Source organism: Mus caroli, chromosome 5 (assembly GCF_900094665.2).
Source record: "Mus caroli chromosome 5, CAROLI_EIJ_v1.1, whole genome shotgun sequence".
Taxonomy (NCBI): domain Eukaryota; kingdom Metazoa; phylum Chordata; class Mammalia; order Rodentia; family Muridae; genus Mus; species Mus caroli.
In genome coordinates this window covers 22,341,865-22,363,826 of record NC_034574.1, presented here as the reverse complement: position 1 = coordinate 22,363,826, position 21,962 = coordinate 22,341,865, and the positions used below count along the sequence as shown (strand labels likewise).

At 45.7% G+C, this 21,962-nt stretch overlaps 1 protein-coding gene across 5 annotated transcripts in view; it reads right to left on the bottom strand.

Moving 5' to 3' along the window:
• Window positions 1-21,962, bottom strand: part of Dpp6 (dipeptidyl peptidase like 6) — a 927,623-nt gene that overhangs the window by 37,314 nt on the left and 868,347 nt on the right. For all 5 annotated transcript variants that reach the window (XM_021163977.1, XM_021163979.1, XM_021163976.1 and 2 more), the window contains exon 16: window positions 20,453-20,571. In XM_021163977.1, the coding sequence (XP_021019636.1) occupies window positions 20,453-20,571 (119 nt within the window). The remainder of the gene's footprint in view (window positions 1-20,452; window positions 20,572-21,962) is intronic.

Below are 21,962 nucleotides of genomic sequence, written 5' to 3'. Positions count from 1 at the left end.
CCTTCCTTCCTTCCTTCCTTCCTTCCTTCTTTACTCACTCTCTTCCCAAATATTTTATTTTTTATGTGTGTATGTGTGTGGGGTACTATCAGAGGCCAGAAGAAGGTATTGATCCCTGGAACTGGAGTTACAAGAGGTTGTGAGCTGGAGACATAGGTGCTCGGAACTGAATTCAGCTTCTCTAGAAGGGGAGCAGGTGCTTTTAACTGCTGAGCCATCTCTCTGTCCTCATAGAAACATTTATTGGAAGAAGATAGACAGATGGCCAACAAGTATATGAAAAAATATTAAGAAAAATCATTGATTGTAGAAATCTAATTAAAATCACAATGAGACACCATCTCACACCTTTTAGATTGGTGCAGTCATAGAGACAGGTAATAGCATGCTGGAGAGGATGTGGAGAGATCTCTTAAACACTGTGGGCAAGACTGTAAATTAGGACAGGGACTGTGAAAAACAGCATAAGGGTGCGTTCAAACTTACCAAGAAAACCGTCATCTGAGACCCATGTTATAGTAGGGTCATTGTCATTATGTCATTGTCATTGTCATAGCATGCTTCCTAGACTGGTCAAGTACACTACAAGTAAAACTATATATACTAAGAAGACACAAATGAAGATTAAAGGCCACCCAAAGGACCCTTCTGTCTATAGATTACAACCTGGTTCTCTCCATCCCCTGCAGAATCCTGACCCAGACTCATCACTTTTTAAATTATTTATCTGCTTATTTTATGTATATAAGTACACTGTTGATGTCTTCAGACACACCAGAAGAAGCTATCAGATCTCATTATGGGTGGTTGTGAGCCACCATGTGGTTGCTGGGAATTGAACTTAAGGACCTCTGGAAGAGCAGTCAGTGCTCTTAATCACTGAGTCATGTCTCCAGGCCCATGTTCATCACTTTTTGTTGCTGTGATAAAATACAGGAGGAAACCACTCAGGGGAGGAAGGGTTTATCGTGGGTTGTGGTTTCAACCCATGGTTCCTTGGTTCCATTGTTTCTGGGTCACACTGAGGTCTCAGTGGGGAGTGTGTGGTGGAGCAGATTGGCTCCCCTCATGGTAGGTAAGAGAAAGAGAGGGAGATAGGCAAAGATGGGGAGAGAAAGAGAGAAAGAAGAGAAGAGGAAGAGGAAGAGGGAGAACATGAGACCAGAGAGACCAGGGACAAGGCCCACGATTCAAGGCAGCCCTCCAGTGACCTACTTTTTCCAAGCAGACCTCCCTCCATGGAGTTCATTAGCTGTAAACTCATTAATAGGAAACCCATTGCTGATGTCAAGAGCCACCATAGTCCAATCACCTCTCAGAAGCTAAGCTTTTTTTTTTTTTTTTTTTTTTTTTTTTTTTTTTTTTTTTAACACATGAGACTTTTTGAGGGAGCTATATATCTATATGTAGGTCTTAACATGACCTTAGGTCAGCTCCTCCCAGAGTGGGCAGGTTCCCTCATTCTGTGGCCACCTAGGCCACAGTGTCATTGAACTTCCCTGCAGAAGATCCATGGGTTACATACACTCTCTGTTGTCTGTGAATTATGTCAGATTCCCATGGCAAGTAGGTACATTAGTTACCTTTGTGTTGCTATGATACAAGCACCACAGCTAAGGTCATTTATAGAAGAAAGAGTCTATTTGGGCTAATGGTTCCAGAGGGGTGAGAGTCTCTCATGATGGAGAAGCTTGGACATCATGTCAGGCATGGTGACAGGAGCAGGAAGCTGAGAGCTTACATCACAAGCAACAAGCAGGAAGCAGAGTGTGCACACCTCAAGTAGGGCATCACTTTAGACTTGCAAAGTCTGCTCCGGTGACATGACATACTCCCTCTATAAAGGCTGTACCTAGCCAACAGCACCACCTACTGGGGATCATGTGCTCAGACGCCTGCGATAATGGGGGATATTTCTCATTCAAATCACCACTGTAGGCTTCTGAAAATTGATGGGCAGTTTAGGAAAACATCCAAATAAAGAATTTCCTCCTAAGAAACAACGACCAAGTAGAAGAATCCCAAATTGGTCCTTTAGCCAGCCCTGTGTTATTGCTTCCCCAAGAGATGAGGTAACATGTTAGAAACATTGGCAATATGCATATAATTTTGGAGGGATCCTATAACGCACTCTAAACCCATCTCTCAAAACTAGAGTATTGTTACTAATGAAGTCACATTGTGTTCTCAAGGGTATCTCCTCAGTGTCATAAAGCTCTGGGTAGCAGGACTATCTGGCTGAAGGCTAACAGTTCCGCAGTGGGAATCTCCCTCTAAAATACAAACTGGCAACAGCAATGGGGAAGCATGATGGGAGTGGAGGAGGAGGCTCAGAGTCTGGGGAGATGCCTCAGCAGTGGTCATGTAAGAAGTGCAGTAATGGCAGACCACCTGCAATCCGGCACTCAGCTGGCAGAGGCAGGAGATCTCTGGAGTAAGCTGATTAGCTAAATGAGCTGAATCGGCAAGTTCTGGGTTCAAGTGAGAGACCTTGCCTCAGTGTAGAAAAAGAGTGACTGGAGGAGGAATTGGAGATCAAACTGGGACTCTTTATACATTACACAGTGCATGTATACTCTTTCTCTCTCATACACACACAACATTCACACGCACACACACACACACATCATTCATGGCCCCCCACACCTTTCACACCCATTCCCACATATACATACATACACACACACCATTCATACACACACACACACACACACACACACACACACACACAAATAAATAAAGAAGAAAATAAAGGCTCAGTTCTCAGCTGGAGGTGGATGGCTAAGGACAATGGAGGTGGCAGGAGAGGTAGGGTTGCACTCTGCTCTTCCTTAGCTCATCTTCCTACTACTGTATGTTTTCATCTGTTCTGAGGATGTGTGAAAATATACAATTATATTTCTTTTTTTTTAAAGAATATTCACTCTTATTATTTTTTTAAGAGTTATTTATTTATTATATGTAAGTACACTGTAGCTGTCCTCAGACACTCCAGAAGAGGGCATCAGATCTCGTTACGGATGGTTGTGAGCCACCATGTGGTTGCTGGGATTTGAACTCGGGACTTTCTGAAGAGCAGTTGGCACTCTTAACCACTGAGCCATCTCGCCAGCCCTACAATTATATTTCTTTACAAGTCCCTCTGTCACTGAGGTCAGGTCTTTACTGTATGAGGATAAGATTCTTTCAACCCTATTCTAACACTTCTTACATTTTTGATAAGTCTACCTTATCGCCAGTGCACTTTGGAGCAATCAAGAGCACAACTGGGGCAGGAGAGATGGCTCAGAGATCAAGAGCTTTGGCTGCTCTTCCAGAGGACCCAGGTTCAATTCCTAGCATCCACAGGTGACACATAACCATCTATAACTCCAGTTTCAGGGAATCTGGCTCCCTCTTCTGGCCTCTGAGGGCACTTCATGCATAGTCATGCTGGCAGAACATACATAAAAGAAAATCTTCAAAAAAAAAAAAAAAATCAGGAACAAAAACGTCCAGACAAGCACAAAAACTGTCGCCAATATCAGGAGATAAATTGTATTTGCTAAGCATTGCTTATGAAGAGGAGAATACCAAAAATTGACCTTTCAAAATGTTTTAGTTAGAGCCAGAGCTTATTTTAGTGAAAGTTAAATGTCTGACTTACACATTGTTATTGTTCCAGGAAGGGGCAAATATGCAGATGAATTTATGACTGTCACACTGTGGTAGATTATGTTGACCGGTGGACAGAAGGTCACTCATCTGGATTCCATTTAAAGTGAAATTCAGAATTATACAACAGACTTTGCAAATAGAAAATACTTATTTTTTGTGTTACCAAATTCCAGCCCCATGTGGTTGAGAGCATGAGTTTCCAGCCTGTCTGGTATGGTGGAGAGGTGACAATCACAGGTGAGAAATGAAGTGACTAAGAAGGACACATAACTATAAGGGGAAGCCATCAGAATAAATCCATGCACAAAGACAGATACATCTACACCCAGGAAAGACGCTCTGACACATCACTCCACCGACTGACGCTAACCTTCTAGTGTGTAAACAATAGAGACTCTTACATCCCAGGTGACCCCTCGAGTGCTGCTGGCGCTGATGAATGCTTTCAAAGATCAGCTGCACGCAGGCAAAGGAGGCCAGTTCTGGCCGGTGGAGATAATTGGCAAGGGCCCTGCCGTGCACAGACTGCAGATCTCTTTATTTACCAGTTCATGAATCATGTATGGTTGGTGCGGAAAGTGTATACACCCAAGTGATATGATCATCCTAACACATGGAGCGAGCGGGCCACCGGAACCACAGCAGATAATTAAAATGTTTGTTCCTAAGTCAGTATTTCCCACGCAACACTACAGATGGGTCTTGTTGCTGTCTGACTTTGAAGTCTTGTTATCAGTGACATCAAACCTGGGATTTAATGCCAGGTCCACCCCTACCCAAGCCCTCTGCCTGTACCCACAGTGTTTAGTTTTGCTTCAATTCAATTCTCTGTCCAGGGAACTTGAATGAGATTCTATTTTGCAGGTAGAGCCCACATGGCACTGCTCAGTGAGGGCTGCCGAGGTGGGTGGGCCATTTCACATGAATGATGAAGAGGCTACACCAAGCTGACCGGTTCTCATCACAAGTGGCCTCTTGGTGCAGAAATTATGAGTGAATTTTGGGGCACATGTCATTTTAGAAAGACAAGTCTTCCCAATGATTGAGACAATAATAATCATTTTTTAAAGGGAGCCTTGGCAGACTTCTGGATCTCAACCATTTCTTCCAGGTATCTGATTCAGAAAAGCTCCCAGACCTGAGTCTCCTGCATTTAAGCACTGGTGCTTAAACCATGCCACCCTGATGAACATTTTTAAACTTAAATTTAAATCTTTGTTTACTGAGAAAGGGTCTTAGGTAGCCCAAGCTAGCCTTGAACTCACTATGTAGCCGAGGATACCTTTGGGCTACTGATCCTCCAACTCCTACATGCTGAGATATCAAGTACACACTACCTGGCCAGTCCCAGTCACATATTTAGGGATTACACAGAATTCAGGGTGTGATGGCAGGAGCTCAGGTTTTAGTTTTGTGATAGGAGGCAAACCTGAGACCCACGCTCCAGTGCACACACTCATTGTCTGATCTGTCCCCTGGTGAGCTGGGACTGGAGTCTGGACCCGGCCTCTAGGCCCTGAAGGCTCAGTTTGCACTGCTTCACTCTCTTCTCACAGGTCCTGGTATCCTGACTGTGGAAAAGGAGTGGCTTGTATCGTTTTAGCTCAGTGCTGAATTTCAGTCAAAACAATTGCATCTGAATTTGATTCCCAATGATATATTTATATCTTGGGTCATCAATCATTATAAGAACTTTGCAACATAGTATATCATCATTGTCCTCCTCCTCCTCAAGATGGGGTCTCTCTGTACCCCAGACTGGTTTTAAATTTACAGCTCCCAAGTAATGGGATTTCAGGTATGAGTCCAACACTGCCTACTGCAATTTTTAACTCCTGTATGAAAAGTTGTTCAGGAACGACATCACCAATCAATAGTATCCAGTTAAATGAATGAGCATCTGATGCAGTCGTGGTGTGTGTTACCCAGGAAATAATCACATGGCCATATCATCTCAGTGGCTGGGATGAGGCTCCTCACTGGCCGCACAGCTTCCTGCTACACTCCTCAATGCCACAACAGATCCTAGATCCTGTCTGTGTTTGCTAATGACCATGCAAGGATGCACAAGTAGCCCTGTCAATCACTAAGCATGTGCTCCTCCCGGACCTGGACAGGATGATGGGCTTAGAGGAATTCCGAAAGCTTCCCATCTTGTGGGAATGTGAGCTCAGCTTCCCGAGAGGACAGTGCTCATTTGGAATGAACCGGCTACAGCAGGTGAGCTGCTCAGGCCGCTCATGCAGCGTGGGTAATCACTGAGCACTTTACTCTCAAATAGGATCAGTCCTTGACTCTGACAGGTGGCCTCAGCAAGCAGGAGAACGAAGGCCCACTGAGGCTGTCCATGTGCTACCCTCAGTCTCATGGGCCTCCCTCCAGGGGCTCACTTCTGAACTTTCCTGCCTCTGTTCCTTCTTATGCTCACTCTGTTTTTCTGCTGGATAAACCCAGGTCTTCACAGTGTGCCACTGGGACCCCTACCTGGGACACTTACTGGGTGTCCCCACAGCAGTATCAGGAACACACTTGGTTGCCCCCAGAGTCCTCTGCCTTTGACAGAAATGACTGGAGATCCTAAATCATGTGCGTTTCCTTCCAACCTCTAAGGGTTGAGAAGTGAATCATGAGGGCAGGGGTGTGGCTGGCAGAGCACTTTCCTGGCACACAGGGGCTCCATTCTCAGCTCCATAGAAATGAAGCATGGTGGGGCATGGCTGTAATCTTCACACTCTGGAGATGGATATAAGAGAGTCAGGATTTCAAAGTTATCCCTGAGGACCAGACTGAGAGGTGCAAGATGCAGTCTCTGAAAAACTAAATCCCAACCCTAAAACCAAACCACACTATCCAGGCATGTCCTTTTCAATGTTGTGATGTGATGTTGACAACTACAAAGTCCACATTCACAAACCACACACTAGTTACCAAAAACATTTAACAAAGGATCTCACAATGTTTTGAGGGAGTTTCTGATTTTGTATAGAACCACACCATACCCTCCCTTGGCCACACACAGCCCATGGCTGCAGATGGAACACCTTAGAGAGAAAGACGGCGGGGGGCACTCTGCTCTCTCCCTCCTGCTGGATTCCAACATCTTCTTTCTTTTACCTGCTGAAAGTTTCCCATCTCCATGGCCACACCCTCCCTCTGCCGTGTTTCTCCCACCTAAGGACTTCTGCAGTCGTGACTACAGATCCCTCTGATCAGGGTTCTGGATGTTTCCAGAGCTCACAGAGAGTGAGACATGGGACTTTCCTGATCTGCGGCTCTGGCCCCCAGCCACATGGGCTCTCTTTTAGTCAGGGCTGTGTGTTCAATGTGTTGGTATCTTCTTTTCCCACCTAGAGTTTCCTTCCCTCTTCTCCTGTGGACCCTCCAGTGTCCTCAGTATTTGCTCCAGCCTCCTCTGTAAGATTCTGACTGTGTTCCCTTGGCTTGAGCCATAGAAACAATGGCAATAAGGACAGGCACTGACTGTTGTACCATGTGCTCTTGTGAGCCCTGTGTGCCACTCACTGCTCTGAGCATTTGCATGTAGCAGCTCATGTATTCCTTAAAGGGAGCCCACAAGGTGGGAGTTACATATGCTTCATATTCATATTCTGTGAATAAATGGAGGTGCAGAATTGTAGGGGCCATGGTGGCTTTTATATACCCAGGTAGCTCTGACCCCATGCTTCATTATAGAGTGTGGGGTCTTTGAATAAATATGGTCCTCATAGACTCAAGTGTTTGAATGCTTGGCCCATGGGGAGTAGAACTATTAGGAGATGTGGCCTTATTAGAGAAGGTGTAGCCTTTTTAAAGGAAGTATGTCACAAAGTCAGGTCTTTGAGATTATTTATATATCTATATCTATATCTATATCTATATCTATATCTATATCTATATCTATATCTATATCTATAATCTATATCTATATCTATATCTATATCATCTATATCTATATCTATATCTATATCTATATCTATATCTATATCTATCTCTATATCTACTCAAGCCTTGCCTAGTATGAAACACAATAGCTGCCTCCTAGCTGTCTTCAGATCAAGATGTAGAATGCTTGGCTCCTTGGGCACCAAGTTTGCCTGCACAATGCCACACCTCTTACCATGATGATAACGGGCTGAATCTCTGAAACTGTAAGCCCAGCACAATGAAATGTTTGTCTTTATAAGAGTTGCCTTGGCCATGGTGTCTCTTCACAGCTATGAAACCCTAGCTATGACACAGAGTAACAGGAGATCTCCATAGTCACCCTCTGCTGCATTCTCTACACATCCACACATGGGTGCAAACTATATGTGCACATGAAACACACAAGGAAAGAAACAGAAACCTCATCAAGACTTGGGAGAAAAGAGAAAGAAACAAGCATCACTGTTCTTACAAATGTAGGCAGTGCATATTCACACTTATGCATCAGTGTAGTATGTGTGCATGAGTGCAACTGCATGCTTGTGCATCAATGGAGCATGTGTGCATGAGTGCAACTGCATGCTTGTGCATCAATGGAGCATGTGTGCATGAGTGCAACTGCACGCTTATGCATCAATGGAGTGCATGTGCGTGAGTGCAACTGCATGCTTGTGCATCAATGGAACATGTGTGCATGAGTGCAACTGCATGCTTGTGCATCAATGGAGCGCGTGTGCATGAGTGCAACTGCACGCTTGTGCATGTAGTACACTGATACTGGCCTAGACCTCACTCCATAAATTTATCCTTCAGTTTTTTTCTACAATTAAAATCTCCACTTCCTAGCTGGGCGGTGGTGGCGCACACCTTTAATCTCAGCACTTGGGAGGCAGAGGCAGGTGGATTTCTGAGTTTGAGGCCAGCCTGGTCTACAGAGTGAGTTTCAGGACAGCCAGGGTTACACAGAGAAACCCTGTCTTGGGAAAACAACAAAACAAAACAAAACAAACAAACAAACAATCTCCACTTCCTGATATCTTCCCTCTTTTTATCACAACAGTGAGAAATTAGGAATGAAAATCAGCAAAATCAGCAGTGTGTAATGGCAGTGAAGTATTTTATAACACACATGTGAATATCCTGTGGAAAGGAAGCAGCAGTGTGGTTTGAACACACAGTGACAACTATAATTAATTTCCTCTTGCTTTAATAACCATGTTGTTAAAGTGTGACAGAACAGATGTTCTCTTTGAAACACCAGCCCCTCCACAGCACACTTCAGTTGTCTGGAGGTTCAGCTCCTCATGAGGGCCGAGGGTGCATGGCACAGGCCTGCATGGAAGAGGAGTCAGACAAAAGCAGCATTGCCCCTGCCAGGGCTCATTTCTACGGGACAAGGGAACCAACAACGATGAGGCACCAGGCCAGAGGTGGTTCTAGGAATGGCACCAAGAAGTTGGGCACAGCATGCTTTGTGGGTCAGAACCTGGCTAACAGTTCAGGAGCCTCAGGAGAAACCCTCTAGAAGGTCACTGTGTGCCCGAGGTTGTTATGCTGCCCTCTGCTGGGCACCAACACTCCCACAGTTCGGAAATTGTGCTCACCTCCAGGGGCACTGATAGGCACATGGGATGATTGGAGCAAAGACATTTCCAGATGGAAGATGGACCGTAACTTTAGAGAGATCATAAGGACAGGTTTGGTGTCAGAGTTGTTACAAGACAGCTGGCCTCTAAGCAAGGAGGTGGGGCTCAGTTCCTTCCTCACAAACCATAGTTTAAGTCTCCTTGCAGCACTTAACTCCTGGGGTTGGTAAGGCAGAGGGGTTAGGCAGTGCTGACAGGCCTTGGGGTCTGCCTCTTCATTAGAGCCAGGAATGTTACTGGCTTACAGTAAGCTCTTTTCTGCAAACCTCAAGTCAGAGTGAGGCAGCCTAGAGATACACACATCTTGGAGGCCTGAAGTCCAAGGTCCCAGCATCTGTAGGGTTGTACTCCTTGTGACCCATAGGAATTCTCTAGTTTCTGGCAGTTTCTGGTGATGGCCAGCACTCCCTGACTTACAGATACCTCCCTCCATCCCTTGTTGTCACAGGTTATCTCTGCTCATGGTGGCATGGCGTGTATGTGTGTGTGTGTGTGTGTGTGAAAGAGAGAGAGAGAAAGAGAGAGGGAGACAGAGAGAGACAGAGGGAGAAAAGGGTTTGCCTGTGCAGGCAAGTTTTCCCATTTCCTTTTTTTCTTTATTGGAAACCGTGGTGATGACCTGAAAGAGAAATGTGTATCTGAATATTCTCACTGTCCTTGGCATGAAGGCATGTGTCATGCATCAGGCCTTGCCCAGGATAGTCCATCCGAGCCCACGTTTTCCATAGACAGTTTCACTGACCCTAGAGACTGTCCATTCACAAAAAATTAGGAATTCTGTGTCTACATGAATCTTCTTTGTCCATCACAAATTTTGTCTGAGGGCTGGTAAGATGGCTCAGTGGTCAAGAGCACTTGCATTCATCCAGAGGACCTGGCTGTGATTCCCTGTACCCACACTGTGGCTTACAAATGTTTGTGGCTCCAGTTCCTAGGGATCAGATGTCCTCTTCTGGCCTCAGAGGGCACCAGACATGCATGAGGTACACATATGTACATGCAAACAAACATTTATACAAACAAAATTTTGTCTTTAAACAGAAACTTTAGTCACTTTAGGTTGAAATGGAGCAGCCATTACTAACTAGTGGCTAAGTTGACTTAAGTTGTTAGTCATCACATAAAAATTGAGCTTCCCCCACTGTAAGCAGCATGTGAGGGGACTGAAGGGCTCCCCTTGGGATGCTGAGTCAGCCTCTGGGATGCTGAGTCAGAGCTGTGACAAAGATAATAGCATCTGTGTATCAGCATCCTTTTCATAAACATGTCATCAAATCCATCATGATAATAGTAGCAATGTCATTGTCACCATAGCCACCATGACCAGCAGTACCAACTATTAAATCCCGCTCTAACTCTCTGATCATAAACAATTTGATCCCAGGGCTAAACAAGATGTCTTAGCATGTAAAGGCACTTGCTGCTAAGCCTGACAATACAAGTTTAATCCCTGGAAGTCACATGGTAGAAGGAAAGAACCCTTTCTGCCAGTTGTCTTGTATTCCCCTTACATCCCAGACACAAAATAAATGTACTAAAATAGAATTTAAAAATTAAAACTGAATTTGATGCCAACCTACAAAGTAGGTGTCATTATTATACTCCAGGGTTATGGCTGTCTGCACTCCCTGGTTTGCACACTTCCCCTCAGCCTTTGCTGTTCCATGCCATCTCCTCTCACACCGGTCCTCCTCTGTCTGCCCATCTCCCTCCTCCTCATCTGTTACAAACAGCCACTGCTCAACTGCCTACAGCTTTGCTTCTTGGTTCTGTAATAAACTATCCTGAGAAAAGCAACTTCAGGAAGAAAGGATAGAGGCTGGAGAGATGGCTCAGTGGTTACGAGCACTGCTGCTTTTCCAGAGCTCCTGAGTTTAATTCCCAGAAACCACATGGTGGCTCAGAACCACCTATAAAGGCATCTAATGCCCTCTTCTGGCATGCAAGTGTGCATGCAGACAGAGCACTCATACATTTAAAAAGAAAGGTAGAAAGAAGAAAGGAAGAAAGAAAGGAAGAAGAGAAGGAAGGAAGGAAGAAAGGAAGAAGAGAAGGAAGGAAGGAAGAAAGGAAGGAAGGAAGAAGAGGTCTATCCAGGTTATTGACCCTCATTTAAGTAGGAACTTAAAACAGCTGGTCACATGCCCAATTGAGGGCAGGGAGAATAAACACATTCGTGTTTGTGCTCAGCTCATGCTCTCTCCTTATTCAATCCAAGGTCCAGCCCGTGAAATGATGATCTTCCTACATAATTAGCCCAGTTAAGGAAACCCTCACAGACATGCCCACAGTCTAGGCCAGGCTAGAAAATCCCCCACTGACACTCTTTCCCAATGTGATTCTACTTTATGTCAAGCTTACAGTTAAACAAGTGCTTCCTTTTTTTGTTTGTTTTGGTGTCACACTGTACCTTCTCCTATGCCCTTCATCTTTCTGAACTGTTCACAGGTTCTCTAAGCCCTGCCAGAAGGTAGAGAGGACCAGGCCTGAGCTGAGGCACTAGGGATATGCTGGTAACCAGCTAACCTTTAAAGGTTCTTCCAATTTTTCTTCTCCTAGATTCTGGACTCCCTGGAGGGTGGTCCTCCCTGTGTTTCATCTTCTTGTGTTTAACATTGAGTCCGGTGTCTGCCTCATACACAATACCACAGAAGGACTTCTCAAGACCAGGGCTCAGTTCTGTGTCCCCTAGTGAGTCAGACTCATTCCGTCCAGGTGGTGATGTTGATGCATGGGGAAACCCTGACACTAAGAACTAGGAAACTATGTACAGCCCAGCAGGGGTTCTTGTGAAGAGCAATGTACAGGGCTGTAGCGCCCTCTTGTGTACAGGCCGTACCCAGGGCTTCTGCATGAAGATCTATGGGATTTCTGCAAAGATTCGGCTTCACTGTGCACAGAGAGCAAACTAAGCACTTGTGGTCCTCTGACAAGTGCAAGGAAGACCTGGCTCTCAGCCACTGCTGGGTACCGTGGGACTGACTCATCTCTGAAAGGCGGGGGTAGGGTTGGCTGCTGGGGTGGGAGGAGGTGAGCACTGGCCTCCTGTGGATGCTCTCCCAGGCACTCCATACATCCCTAAGTGTGTCAGCACCCGCCAGGGGCCATGCACCCAGAATATCTTGGCTCCAGCAGATTTCTTGTGACGCAGTGGGGGATTGCCTTGCTGTCAGCCCCCACAGGGATTTTCCATCACCCACAGAATGGAATGCCAGTTGGTTTTAAGAGTCCTCTCCCACCCCTTTAAGCCCTTTGGTGGCAGTGGTATCCTCTCTCATCATAGATCTGGGTCCACACACAGAAGCTTCTCAGCAACAAGCTGATGTACACGGGAGGGGAGGTCACGGCTGGCTTAGGGGAAAGGTGATGTACACAGGAGGGGAGGTCACGGCTGGCTTAGGGGAAAGGTGATGTANAGGTCACGGCTGGCTTAGGGGAAAGGTGATGTACACAGGAGGGGAGGTCACGGCTGGCTTAGGGGAAAGGTGATGTACACGGGAGGGGAGGTCACACCTGGCTTAGGGGAAAGGTGATGTACACAGGAGGGGGCACACCAGAGCAATCACCACAGTCCCTGCAAGACCCACAGAGTCAAGGCTCACTGCAGAGACTGGATCTCATGTGGCCACCACCAGGATTTCCCTGGGGCTTTCTTCTATGTTCTCACGTGTTCCACCTCCATGCCCAATAACAAGGAACTCGGCTCTCATTATCACTGACATCTAACTCATCAAATCCACCCCCTGAGTGAAAACACTTTCAGCTATCATATGTGTGTGTGTGTGTGTGTGTGTGTTAATCCCAACACTTCAGAGGCAGAGCCAGGTGGATCTCAAACTCTGTGAGTTTGAAACCAGCCTAGTCTACATAGTGAGTTTGAGGCCATCCTAGTCTACATAGTGGAACTTTGTTTCAGAAAGAGGTAAGAAGGGATAGGAGTGACACAGGTGCAGTATTTATATGTGTCCCTGCAATGAACAATATTTTCTATACCTCCTGCCCCCTAAGCTCTCCCATCATGCTTGCCCCCCATATTCCATGTTACATTCATTCCTATGGGTACCATGACATTACACCCAGGCCTATCTCCCACCATGGGTGGTCCCAGAGGTGGAGGACTATCCATATCACTGGGCTGGGCTTAGTCATTCCATGCTGGACTGTTCTGTGAGCATGCATGCTCTACCCCTGCCCAGGAAAGGGTTTGGGTAAGAGAATGAAGGAGAAGGGAGGAGAAGGAATGATAAGGAAGGAAAGGGAGAAAGAGGAGATGAAGGTAAGGTGGGGGAGGGAAAAAAGAAAGAAAAGAAGAAAGGAATAGGGCACTAGTGATTTCATCATTCCATGGGTGCCTTCATGTGTGTCTGAGACAGGGTGAGTTACAGCACCCACCCTGAGTGGGTCTCCGTGGCAACTCTTAAAACAGCAGACATTACCATTCTAAATGGAAACATGTTATAACACAAAACTTCTTGTTACTATGGTTTAAACAATCTGTTAAAGAATGGTATCTAGGGGCCTGGAGGGGTGGCTCAGTGTTAAACAGCACCGACTGCTCATTTTGAGGTCCTGAGTTCAATCCCCAGCAACCACATGGTGACTCACAACCATCTGTAATGAGATCTGATGCCCTCTTCTGGTGTGTCTGAAGTCAGCTACAGTGTACTCATAAATATAATAAATAAATGTTAAAAAGAGTATGTCTATTACAATGGCTATATTTTATCACAGTAACAGAAGAGTAACTGATATGGTGATGAAGGCACTGAGTTTGCAGAGAACTTCCTGAAATATGGAGGGGAAGAGAACCTACAGCTGCTGGGGTGGCAGGTGTCCTCTTGTCTTTGAAGATAATCTTTATATCTCTCTATTTATAGTCTTACTCTGCTATTCTGCATATACACTGGGTATGAACACACTGAAGACATTTCTACCCACAATAATAATAAGAAGCATGATCACTGAGGGTCCAGCATTACATTCCTGAGACCTTACCTGTAACTCTCAGCAGCTGCCACGGTGGTGAATTTGTGAAGACCCAGTGGCTTGAGGACAGGACTGTGAGACTGGCCTGGGCGTTAGAGCAGGCTTTTATTGATATACATTTAATGACCCCTGAGATTTCCCTAGGAAACTGGCAAGCAACCACCATGTCTAGCCACTCTATTAAATGGTTCTTTTAAACTTCAAATAGTGACTTTGAAAAAGGCCCCAGCAGTAAGTTACTTGTTTCCCAGCACCCGTTTTCTGGTCAGCAAGGTGACACCTTCTGGGATCTGGGGAAGGCTGTAGTCAGGAAGGCTCCTTCCTGGTGGAGACACACTTCACCTCATGCTTATGAGGCCTTGCACCCCACTTCTCATAAGCACTGGTGGTCCTTGGCATGCTAATATCCTGGCAAGTGTTTGTATTCATTCATATTGGCCTTTGCAGACGCTCAGAGCTGTGGTAGTTCCCTTCTGCTTTGGGCTCACTGTCCACTCCAACAGCTCCACATCCAGGGCTCCTGACGGGAGCACCGTGGGAGGTGGAATCTTGGAGAGAGAGCAGGGTGGTTCCTTTGTATAGTTCCTAAGCCATGATCAGCTCTAGTTCCTGGCCTTGGACATCTCTACCCTGCCTGGTGTTTCAGAATTCAATTTCTGAACGTTAACTACTCGGTACCTCATAGTCATACCTTTATCAAGTATGTCATAAATACCTGGCATTGGCTTTTGCACTCTGTAATACCAACTCAGATTCACCTTCAAATTTCATTGCTTATGATTTTTGGTTCCCTCCCTAGTGGTTTAGTAATGAATGGTTTAGTTGTGAATCTTTCATTTCTATATTCCCTCTGTAAAGACCCAGAAAAGGGAAATACTGTTCTGGGAAGCCATTTTGGATAGAAATGCATGGTGGGAAGCACCTATAGTCATTTCAATCAAGAGCAAAGTGTCTGGCAACAAGAAAGCCTTTCTTACCACAGCAAGCATAACCAGAAACAAGTGAAATGAATACAGTTTAAAGGGTGCTACTATCATACAGAATGACATTATTTTATATGGACATTTGAGTAACACATGTAGGACACACCCTCTAGCCTTGCAGGAAGGTTACCAAATGCCATGCATCACACTGGTCCAGCAATAAGGAGAATACAGCAGGATGCTGGGCAGGTACTTTACCACAGGAAACATCTGCTTCATGGTCACTGAGGAGTACTATGGTCTTACTGGGTGTGTTGGGATGCCCCCCCCCCCATTCTTAGTACACACAGCCTCGAAGGGAATCGCTCCAAATGTTTGAGAGAGTGAACAGATGTTCTCACAAACATACCAGCAATGCTCCTAGGAGCCTCAAGCCTGGTTTTAAACGCATTCAAAATTAAAACAGGGCCAAGGTTAATGCCTCTGAAACTCAGTGTAAGAGCCATCCAGAGGATGACGTGGCTTACATAACCAAGTTATTAATGTTTATTGAATGATTTCTTAACAGTGATTTATTTTGTGTGTATATGTGTGTGTGCGTACATGCATGCCACAGTGTGTATATATAGGTACATGCATGTCAGTGTGTGTGTGAGCACATGCCTATCACAAATGTGTGTGGGGGTACATGCATGTCACAGTGTATGTGTGAGCTCATGCATGTTACAGTATGTGTGTGTACATGCATGCCACTGTGTGTGTGTGCATAGATGTCAGTGTGTATGTGTGTGATGTACATGCATGTTACATTGTGTATGTGTACATATGTATGCCACAGTTTGCATGTGTGGAAACTGGAGGAAGTCAGGTTTTCTCCTCCTACCAACCATATGTATTCCAGGGATTGAACTCAGTTATCAGGTTTGATGGCAAGTGCCTCTGTCCACTGAGCCACCTTACCATCCCAACCATTTGTGTTTAACCCTGCTTCTGGGAACTGAAATCCTTCTGCATGCTTGAAGGTAATACACCTTTATCAATGAAGATGCAGGTTGCTTACTCTCCCCAGGTCCAAGGCTACTTAAGAGTCATTAGCAAACATTTGTGTACTCCTGCTCACACTGCTGACTTAGAACAGTGCAGGAGCCTGGCTGATGTGAAAAAATGCCCGAGAAAACCAACGTATAAAGAGGAAAGGTTGGTTTTAGGTCATGGATCCAGAGACTTCAGTTTCTGGCTGCTCAGCTCCCTTGCTTCATGGCCTACAGAAAGACTGAGCATCCAGGTAGAAACATGTCAGACCACAGTTTATCACTGCATAGCAGTCCACGGAGGGAAAAGGAGACAGGAAGGTACCAGAGCTCCAGGGTCCCCTTCAAGGGCATGTCCCCAATGATAGAACATCTTCCTTTAGTCTATCTCACCACAGCCCTATAGGGTGGTAAGCAAGCCTTCAGTATGGGGCCTTTGACCCCTTTCCAGTATCCTAAGTGAAACACCCTGAGCCACTCTTGAGGACGCTAGCAATGTTTGCTGCCTGATCCAAAAGCCACCGGACAGACAAAGGCGTCTATAGTCAGAAACCCCAGCAGACCCCTTTCCTGAGGGGATGTCTAGACTTGTCAGTCCTTCAGTCTTCAAGCATGCCCTTTCATGGCATGCTACTTTCTTACTTCAGGGGAGCACAGTGCCTTAGGGGTTTAGGTCTGTAAACATAGCCTGTCTTGCTTCACTCTACAGTAGGAGAGGGCTAGGGTGCAGTTGCCCCGCTGCCATCCCAGATGACCTGGAATGGGAAACTTACTTTTTAAGGAGGTATCCATTTGTTCTTAGAGGATGACCCCTCCAATGTGACAGACACATGCCATGTGGCTGCTGTTGCCTCCCTCATTACAGTGCATGGCAGACATCACAAATCAATCTCTCATGCCATCACCAACTAATCCCCCATGATGCGTGTTTTTACTGAGCCTGGACTTGGCCTAAAATCCCACTCACTTTCAGCCCCATGGTCAGCAACTTTCCTCAGAGTGGAGTTAATATCTTCAGCCTCATTTTATTATTTTTGCTTACTCATCATCATTATTAGAATGTGTGCTGTGCTCATATGAAGAGGTATGTTGCATAATTGGAAGCCAGAGGTTGAACCTGGCTGTCTTCCTCCATAATTTTTACCTTATTTGTGAGACAAGGTCCCTCACTGACCTTGGAGCTCACTGATTGGCTATCCTGACTGGGCAGTGATCTCCAGGGACTTGCCTGTCTCCATCCCTCTGTACTGGGATGTAGACGCTCTGCTATACTTGGAGATACATATCCAGGTCCTGATGCTTCCTCAGCAGACACTTAACCCACTGTACACAGCACGCCCCCCACTCCCGCAAGATCCCTGCTCACTACCTTCCATCCCTGCCTGTTCACTGTTGTGTTCTGATTACACATGTGTAGTTGCTCAGTTGCCATCATGGAGGTTAACCACCTCCACCCAGCCTCAACTTTCACACACTGAGTTATAAGTTATAAGTGGCTGTCAAGCCCTTCACTGGTCATGAGCTGTGCATCATGATGACAATTATGATAACTGATAGATTAGATGCCATGGTAAGCATAGCACATACTTTGTTCTGATTGGTCCTCACAACAGCATCATAGGTTGATCACCCTGACCCCCCTTTTCATAATGAGAACATGACATATTTGGGGGGAGGGTAGCCAACATGCCCATAGTCCCAGAGAGAGTTGGCAGAGCCCAGATTCTAAGTAGGTCTGTCCAACTCTGTCTCTCTGGAACCTGATGAATGACACTCCGGTGTGGTTACAGGGACCCTTGACGATTGCTTAGGAATAAAAGGAATAGCGATCAGAAGCATTCGCTTTAAGTGTACTAAGAACATTTTGTTTGAATTCATCTTAAGGGTGGAGAACTTGTCTTAAATGAAGTCACTGGATCTATTATAGAGCTCTTAAGCACTGGGCACTGTGAGCAGTGTGGGGTGGTGGTCCCAGAGCCCAGTGGGCTCATGAACACAGACTGTTCTTTCCCACCTAGCACAGAGTGAGAGCAATAGTTCTATCCTCAATTTCAAGAAAAATGTTTATAGACTTTTTAAAGCAGCCATTGTCTGAGTGTGAGTCCCATTTCCTGAGGATATTTAGACCTTCCTAAAATGAGGATCAATGAAATGCTTTTGAGAAACAGGAAGGGAGATAAATCATGTTCATGGGATTTAGTTTGGCAAAAACAGCTTGAATTTGCAAATAGTGGCTGGGACTGGGATGGCAGTCACATCCACTGGTTCTCTGACCCACCACTCTGGGGCTGTGAGGCCTGAAGTTTCCTCGGGAGGAGAAAGCCCTTATCACACTTAACTTGAGCACCAGGTTAGTTTTATGACCTGGAAGACTTCCTAGACAAAGTCTACACTAGAATGGCTCTTCTTTTTCAAAAATATGTTAATATTCTAATTCTAACCCCAAACAGTGGTGTGGCAGAGCCACTGAGCAGTCTCTGCCCATTTTTGTGATCCTGGGAAAATACTGAGCATGGCTTTCTGTTACCTCTTCCTTGTATTAGAAAACCATATACATCTTGGTTAATTATTATTATTAAAATTATTTATATGTATATATATACTCTATGTGTCTGGGTTGCCCCACTGCATTGGATCCACTGAGCTGAAGTTTCAGTGGCTGTGAGCTGCCTCAGTGTGGGTGTTGAGATGTGAACTCAGATCCTCTGGAAGAGCAGAATGCATTGCTAACCTCTGAGCCATCTCTCCAGCCCTGACAACATGCATCTCAGAAGGGAACTCTGGTTCACTTGTGTCTCCTCTCAAAGATAAGCTGAAGTCCTAAACTCTAGCACCTATGAGTGTGGCTTTATGTGGGAGGAAAGTCTTTGCAAATTCACTCAAGAAGAGGAGATCATCCCCTTTTGAATGGCAAAGGTAAGGAAGGGTACAGACTGAAATGGCACATCTTTAAGTGAAGCGTTGCCAGGGCCAATGGGGGAAACCTGTCCCTCAGCCTTCAGAGGATCCAATCTGCTGACACTTCAATGTTAGTTTTCTAGCCTGGGCTTGCTCAGGACTACAAGGTGATATCACACACTGTAGTGCCACAGTGTAGACATCCTTAGTCATCAAGAATGATGAGAAGTTGAGTTCCCATTTGTTGGCACCAGTCTGAGAAGCACAGGATATAGGAAGCACAGGATATTGGGGTCTGGGATATAGGAAGCTTCAGGGACTAATATGTTTTAGAAAGCTTGTACCAGGTGTCACCTCCATCTTGGAAGAATGTTGGGGGCTGAGCTTTTCAGGGCTTTAGGTGACATCAGTCAAGAGAGCATATGTTCACAAGCTATGGAGGCACCAGCAGGCTATGTAACACACCACCATACAAAATCACCACCTCTCTCTATGACTGCCAGGACTTCCATTTTAGCCAGAGAAGGGCCTGCTCTAGATCTCAGTAGCCTCCTTTAGCACATGTAATCTCTCCTGAGGAGATCACAGTAGGTCTAGGTCTTTGAGACTTCTTTTTGTAGAAACATTTATTGCTTACTTTCTTATGGATTCAATCTTTCCAACAGATAAGAATAAGATGCAAAGACATTTTCTGGATTCATCCTGAGGCTGGGTCTACTATAGAGTGTTCTGGTTGTTGTGCTAAGAAACTCTTTTACATGGGCAGTGAGATAGCTCAGCAGATACAAATGCTTGTCATTAGCCCGACTACTCAAGTTCTATTTCTAGAGCTGACATGGTGGAAGGAAAGGATCATCCCTTAAAAGTTGTTCTCTGACCTCTACCAATGCACCACGGCACATATATACACATAGGTACACACACACACACACACACACACACATGCACACATGCACACAATGCACACACACATACACACACACACACATGTAAGGAACAGCTGACTGTTTGGGATCATTGAGCTGGGTTCTAGGAACTTGTATTTCTGTGATTCTCTGTATGATCTTAAGCCTCAATATTGGAAATTTGATCTTGGAATTGTTTTGTCATTCTTATAAACAGCACAGGTACAGTTATGTGATAGATACCTCAAATAGCTGACAGATTACTAGTCTTTTATGGACAATGAGAGGTGAGATGTGGCTCAATGCAGAGAAAACTCCCTGATGAGCTTTGCAAGAAGATGTAAATACAGTCCTGACTCATGAGTAGTGTTCCTGGTTTTGGGGTCTGCCATGTTCCCACCACTCCAATTTTGTCCTGTGTGTGCTCCTGTCTGCAGACCTCAGCATCCACCTGAGACAGGTGTGGAGTGACAGCCACTCACCTTCACACTTGAGCAGGAAGAAGTCCATGTTATGGCTGAAAGAAGCACTGACGTAGGTGCAGTTCTCCACTAGGTCACACGACAGACACTGCCTGTTGAAGTCATCTACCGTGTTGGCACTGGAAGAGCAAAGAGCCAATGAGAACAAGGACAGAGACTGAGTGATCTTGGAGGTCAAGTCCTGAATTCCCCAGCAAGGTACCTCTCCTCTGAGGTTGCCTGGTCACCCCTGATGCTAATCAATCAAGCTTTACTCCCATCAACACCCCTTTGGGGGTTATTTAACTCTATTTCTCAGCATTCCTAACCCACAGCTCTTCCATTGGAGACTTCTCAGTTCTCCTGATCCTTGCTATTGGTGAAACTGCAGGCAAGGTGATACCAGGGTATGGAGACTACAGTCTTGGGTGCCATTGCCCAGTGTGGTCATGGGTGCCAATGCCCAGTGTGGTCATGGGTGCCATTGCCCAGTGTGGTCATGGGTGCCATTGCCCAGTGTGGTCATGGGTACCAATGACAAGTGTGGTCATGGGTGCCATTGCCAGTTCTCCTGGCAGAAGGATGGTGCTGATGTTGCTTCTTGCTTGGGGATGAGGAGGACAGTGAGAGAAACCAATTGAAGATGCCACCTGGAACCACCATGGCCAGGTCCAATCTAGGCCAGGAAGCGCCTGTCTTTACATGGCACTGAGAAGTTTCCTCTCTAAGCACATCTTCCAATGTGGAACCTCTCTTCATGAGGATGAAGATGTTAGAGGAGAGAGAAGGCAAGCTTCTGATGCTACTGGTCACAGGGGAGGGGCAAAAGGCCTTTTGTAAAGTGGGTAGCCTGACTTCAATGACTCTAGTAGGCCCATATCAGTGAAGAGTCTAGAGAGAAGCAGGTCCGTGCTCACAGAGCCTTGCTCATTCATAGCAGCTTTATACCCAGCGTGGGGTACACTGGGGGAGACTTCTGTGTGCTGGGGGCTTCTCTAGCTTCTCTGGTCCACACTTGCCTCTTCTAGTGATCATTGAAGATTCAGAGAGCAGCCAGATGCAGCTGTTCTAACTAAGAAGTGTCCAGAAACAGAAAAAATTGTTTTTCTCCGCTTCTAAACTGTCAGAAACCAAGTTTACCTCAGAACAAAGCCCCCTCCTATGAGATTAGCAACAGGCAGATAACTGCTGAGAAGGTGATCTTAGATCTGCTCCCTCTTTGGATTCCAGGCATGCCCATCCATTTTCTACATTATGTGAACTTGGGTCATCACAGACAAGCATGGAACCTGGCAGGAGATGGAAAAGCCAGCCTCCTTTCCTCCTCTCCACTCAGCCATTGGTTGATTCCCAAACCAGACCCAGCTGTCCTCAGAATACACAGATAAAGGTAATCTGCCAAGATAATGCTTGAATGTAGAGCCAGATAGGCAGACTCCCTCAAGAGGAGAAGTGTCTGTGTGTCTGTGTGCATGAGCCTATGAGTGTGTGAGCATGAGTGTGTGTGTGTGTGTGTGTGTGTGTGTGTGTG